This window comes from Crocuta crocuta, unplaced genomic scaffold (genome assembly GCF_008692635.1).
Source record: "Crocuta crocuta isolate KB4526 unplaced genomic scaffold, BGI_CrCroc_1.0 scaffold223, whole genome shotgun sequence".
Taxonomy (NCBI): Eukaryota; Metazoa; Chordata; class Mammalia; order Carnivora; family Hyaenidae; genus Crocuta; species Crocuta crocuta.
The window spans coordinates 1,745,416-1,751,415 of record NW_027529426.1 but is presented as its reverse complement, the minus strand read 5'-3'; the positions used below and the strand labels follow the sequence as shown (position 1 = coordinate 1,751,415).

Sequence of the window (6,000 nt, the reverse complement as noted above, 5' to 3'; positions counted from 1 at the left end):
AAGTCTCTTTCTTCCTGGGATGGCCAAAGATAGTAGTCTCCTGGTTCCCAACCAACATCACATTTGCCCTTATCGTTTCTTTTACTTACAAATGTTAGCTAACTTGCCCAAAACAGGATTGAAATATTGGTTCTCCCCAAACCACTGAACAGATCTGACAAAGAACCATCTCTGTAAACACTAAAGTTTTTAATGGATGAAATAATCATAACAAAAGCTAAAGAAGGACGTATTTCCAGGGCCGTGAACATAGCTGGTGCTAAGTATTGAACATAAAGGATAGCTTATGGTCTCACAGAAAATGGTTACAAAAACCTCTTTATAAATGGATCCTCATAAACCTTCAATGAATTTCCAGCCAATTTTCAAACCCTTAGTCAGGTTTGTAGATGACATTAATAACTTGTAGTAACTTCCGCCCATGCAGCCCTATCCTCTACGAAGCGCGGAACCGTCAATACGCGTGATGGAGGAAGCCTTTCCTGCCACCCAGACCTGAAGCCCTCAGAACCAGGTTCTAGCACCTCCACGGTACAGGTAAGGAATGCGCCCAAAGACAGCACTCACTCTCCAGATGGAGCTCAACAAAGGAAACAGGGGAAAACAAGTGGGAGTGGTTTAGTGGTAACTCAGCCAGAGCTTGTAGCTCAAGGGAACGCTGAGCCGGAAGGAGGCACAAAACACTGAGATGAAACATTTTCGTCAATGACAACAAGTAACAAAAGTTTGATGCAAATTCTAAAGATCAACTCAGCACAGAATGACCCTCACATTTCAGAGAAATTACAGGCAAGCCCATTGCATAGCTGTCGGGACGGCCTTGAAGCTGTGTGTATACAATTCCAGAACATCTGGTCAATTCAGCAACTCCCATCAGTCCCCCACTTGTTTGCTCTTCAGTGCGCCAACCAACCAACCGACTGACATTCTCATCGCTCAGCCCATCACTCTGGCAATGTGTCACCAGAGGCCGTGTGAAGGCCATGGAAGCTGTGAGTCTATGAACCTACAAAATCAAGCTTTTGAAAAGGGTTTTGGATCCTGGAGGTTTCTTGACTGACATAACAAAAACTTACTGTTTGTAAACCCCAGAGATCACACAGTGGCTTTCTGATCAACGTGGTAGAACTCTAGGGGGTTAAAATAACTGAAAAATAACCCAGCTGATTTCCACTTAATCACTGTCTAGCAGTGTCTTTTCTCTGGCTTGTTTTTAATATAGGCTTTATCAATGTAGAAACAGCCTACAAGGTCACCTAACCCATGTCTTCGCTGAGAAGTATGAATTCAAGCCTTTGGAAAACAGACAACTAATTTGAATTAAAGTCAGAGAATGTTTGTTCATTGTCCCTTAAAATAACTCCAGGTCTCTACCTCCTGTCATGGGCAGGCACTCTACCCCAGTCTGTGAGGACCAGCTCTGCTCAGGAAGCAGTGCTCACTTGATGCTTTCAGACAGGTGCCCAGGAGCTCGCCTATTCTTTTCACCTTCACTGTCTAGCTAGTAATCATTCAAAATCTCGTTTTTTTCTTTTATAATATCTTGAAAGTCTGTAGTAGGGTCCAGAGACTTCCCAAACAACCCTAAAATGGATTTCTATTTGGGAAGTGTGGCAGAGGGGCAAGAGAGTTACGGTTTGGGATGTGGAAAGTCTGCGAGGAGGACATGCTTTGGACTCTGAGGTGATGGTAACAGGACGCTGACAACGGGAACTCTTCGGAGGACCAGCTACTACAGTGTAAAGATTTTGTCCACTAATCCCCAGACCCATCCTGGGAATTTTTATTGAAGACCTCATCCTGGGAAGCCTGGTGATCGATCCCTTCATAAAACGAGCCACCGTTGTGCAGGAAAGTCCCTACAGCCCGCCCCTGCCGGGCATGACCCACGGCGTCGCTGAACACTTTGTTTATCTGTTCCTCCGAGGGCATCCACCAGTCGGGGTTGGAGGTACAGTGCATCCTAATGAATTCTGTGGGAATACACACAACAATAAAGAGAGAGAGAGAAAAACAGCTGGTTTTTGCAGAAGATGACAGGCAGGCTGCTTAAACATTTACAGAAGCTCTGTAAGAAATCTTTATGGGAAATCCAATGTAATGCTATGATGATGTCACTCCTCAGACTCAACTTATCACATGTAAGTTTTCTACTCATGGGCAAAAGTAAAAATCCTCCTAAGGAACATCTGCTACTGGAATGAAAGGTAAATGTCATCTGCAAGATGTACAATACACCATGCTTAGTAAGAGTTATGGAGTACGTTTCAAACCTGTGGTGGTATCTAACATTTTTACAATGTTAACTATTTCCAGAAATACAGCAAGTATCGTTGGCATGGTATTCTTTAACCAGCCACTAATCTGCAGAGTAAGTACAACAGGATTAACAAAATCTCAATGACTGAGAAACTGCCCAAATTGTAGTTCAGAAGAGGTTTCCACATTCTCAACACATATCGTAGGTTATACGTATTTCTCTCATTGGGATATCCACACATGTGCTGACAAATATTTTTTACATCAGATTTCCTCTAAATATTTACTTTCACCAGAAAGCAATCAGTACACCTAGAAGGGTGAATATATAAAAAGTAGTTAAGACTCCCATGAAACAAACTCAGCTTCCCTTTGCATTCAGCTCAAATGACCCATTCTTCTGGTTTTCTCAGGGGGTCAGGCCCCAGGCATAACCTCTACCTGGCTATGAACCCTCGTAAACTGAAGTGAGCATTTTGGAAAAAGTTCTAACTCAATCTGTGTTATTTTTGCATAGCTGATTCCAAGTGTGATGTGACTATTATTTGCACCCAGTTTCTTCTCCAACAGGTCTGGTTGTAGGACTGGATTTGTCTAAAATTACTACGTGAAATCCTGGCCCTATCTGCCTTTGGGAGACGCTGATGCTTTTCAAGTACGTGGACCACAAAAATCTCAAGAACTGAATTCACTGTGCCCATCTTAGTAGATAGAGTATATCTCAACGGAGAAACAGGGGCATCACCAAGTTCACTGGCATTCCCTCCAATTTTGTTCCTGTGGTGACAGCCTCGCTCGTCTCACCGGAGTCCCAGCCTTGGTTGCCTTCCTCAACGGAAAGAACAATGTTTGTTCAGCAACTCATCTTCCCAAAGTGCCAGAATCAGATGGCTTAGCCTTGGGCACAGACCTGGGAAACACTGAAGGATAATTCCCTAATCTTCCTCTGTCCCCTTCACGCCCCTTCTGTATTTAGTTAGTGTTCAGTAACTTGTAGTTTCCGGTCGTCTGTGTCCGGACTCTTCACTCTTATCAACACGAGGATTTAAAAGCTAAGGAATGAGGACACTGTGACCTTGCAACTCTGAGAATGTGCCACTCTGTGACACCTCTCAATTCCACCCTCTCTTTAGTGTCTGTTGTTGACATAGGACTTTCTCTAATATTGTGGTAAAGACTATTAAAATCTAAAGGCAGAATTCAGGCTGTTACACAGATAGGGAGCATTTTCACAGGGCCTCTTCCCTCTAGGGTCAAACCATCTTCAGCAGGGGTCAGCCTGCAGTTTGGTTCCATTTCGCAAGGCACCTTGTTTTCCATCACTAAAGTGTCCAATGGTCTGAGGTTTCCTCGGCTGTTCTAATCTTGCTTACGACAGGGTTGTCCACTTCGGGCGTCACCAGGTCTAAGTCTTTAGGAAAGGGATGCCCTCTGGGTCACAGGAAGGCCTTAGGATTTCAGCCTTTGGGACAAACATGTAAATGTTCTAACTGGCTGCCCCTGACACAAACAGCCACCATGTTTTGCCTACATATCTCCACCCGGGGGCTGGGTGGATGCCTCTGGGTGTGTCCCCATGTGAGGCATGAGCTGGAGAATGTAGATTCTGGTTAGCCAACCTGGATTTTGTCAGTGTCACAGTGGGCCAGGCAACATTTCAGGACAGCAGCACCGTGGTTTGGAATGTGCGCTAATCCCTCGGTTTCACTGACTTGCTGGTTAAAATGTAAAATGTTTAATAAGAATTTCTGGAAAGGGATACAACTGTGAGGCCCCTTGTTGGGACTCCCCTTAAAATTCCTAGGGCAACCTCTTGGAGTACAATGTTCCCAGGAGTGCCCCAACCTCACAAATGCCTGTCACTCTTGATGAGTAACTGTCAGCTCTGATGATGCTGAGGAATGAAGGAAACTATGACTAGTTTGCTAAGACCCTGGAAATTTCCATCACCCACTGAGTAGGTGGAATTTTCAGACTGGCCAACAGGGGGTGCTCTGGCTCACTCGTGCACCGTGGAGTGGTGGTTTCCTGGTGGTTTTCTCAAGGATGGGCCACCTGCACCAGAATCCCCTGTGATGAGCAGCGATACAGGACTCTCTCACTCCCACTCCAGACCTGCTAAATTGGAAGCCTGGGGGTGGGGTTGCTGAGGAATTTCAGCTGCTAACAAGCCTACATATGTGTCTTAGGCACCCTGACGTTCCGGACTACCGTGGGCATCCCGGGAGGGAATGCTGGAGGGTTCTTTCTGAAAACCAAGGCCACATCAGTAATAATGTTTCTTTACTGTGACTGCTTCACCAGGGAATACTTTGATCCCTGCCCAAGTAAATTATTAGTTTTTTCCAACCAATAAAACTACTATTGAATTATAAAGGTTAATGTTTGAGCCTTCTGATGTGAATTTGTCATGCGTGAACAGTGTTCCTGGTGGCACTATAATGTTTCTACCTGTCTAAATCTGTGTTTATTTGCACCTGCTGAATCAACTTTATAGCTCGATTCCTCCTTCTTACCCTCTGCCTGGCCTACCATCATGTGGATCAGCTGCAAAGTAATCAGTTGTTAATACAGAGGGAATGGTATTATCTAAGCAACATTATAAATACAGACACTTTAAAAATACTAACAAAATAAAGTCTGACTGGGCAACGAATACTTTAGGCACCCCAATTTTAAGGGAAATTAATTCTAAATAAATGTAATGAGTTAGGTGCAAGGGTGCAAATACTCTTGAGAAGGGTGTGGTGGGGGGGCACAAGCTGCAAATGGAAATGGGAGGTATCGTTTTACTAAGTTTTGGAAAATTCCATGTCTTCCCTTCCTCCGTGCATTTCCCTATGCTCCAGTTTTGCTGGAGGTGGCCTTCTGAGGCAGCCAAGAAACCCTGGATTTAAAGCGTGAAACATGAGGTGCTATGCAATGCTTATGTGCCACTGAGAACGCCAAGCCTAAAAGCAAACAAAGGTTTTTTAAAGAACTTCTCGATACCAAGTAGATGGGCCACATGAAGCCTAGAAAGGTCTCAGCAGGAAAAACCAAAATACAGTAAAGGCTGAACACTTGCACGGGGGAGCCACAGCCAATGCGGTGAAATGAGATCACAGATGGTGACACTGAGCGGAAGGATGCAGTACCTCGGAGGCATGTTACTTTAACTGGATCCAGAGGGCGTCTTTCAGGACCTGTCTCTCCTGACTGCACTGACCTTTTCCTTTTCCCAAGGCCGCATGAGTACTTAAGCTCATCGGTTGTGAAAACAAATCTGATGAGGTATCGAAGGAGCCGTCTCCCATCTTTCTTTGAAGAATTTACCGCCTCGTCCCACTGTTTGCTCGTTATGTAGACAGGATAGTTGTTCAACAGCTGCTTGCTTCCCTGGAAAAGCGAAGTATTTTCTCATTACCTATTTAGCCAGCCAGCCAAGGCGATCTCCATTTCAAAGGCAAACATGCTTTTTAACCAAGTGGCTCTGCTGACAATGAACCAGGTACTGAAGAGCACAGGTAATTGCTCACACTCAGAACGGGCACTTTTCAAATTACATTTGCATTTTCTATAACAAGAGCCAATGAGGTATAATGAACACCTTTGAAAGAGGAGCTATTTATAACTTGCATTTTAACAGGTAGGTTAAAATGTGTCAAGATCCAATGACAGGGAACAGTATTTAAATATAACCCGTAACTTTCCTTTTCAATCTATTAAAATATGCAAAAATGACTTTGAAGAGTGTGATCA

General features: G+C 44.2%; 1 protein-coding gene across 1 annotated transcript in view; it reads right to left on the bottom strand.

Annotated features, from left to right (window-relative positions):
• Positions 1-231: 231 nt before the first annotated feature.
• Positions 232-6,000, bottom strand: part of BEND4 (BEN domain containing 4) — a 30,826-nt gene continuing 25,057 nt past the window's right edge. The window contains exons 6-7 of the mRNA XM_077758870.1: positions 5,397-5,637; positions 232-1,973 (exon numbers count right to left, since the gene is read on the bottom strand). Of these exons, the coding sequence (XP_077614996.1) occupies positions 1,756-1,973; positions 5,397-5,637 (459 nt within the window). The 3' untranslated portion in view covers positions 232-1,755. The remainder of the gene's footprint in view (positions 1,974-5,396; positions 5,638-6,000) is intronic.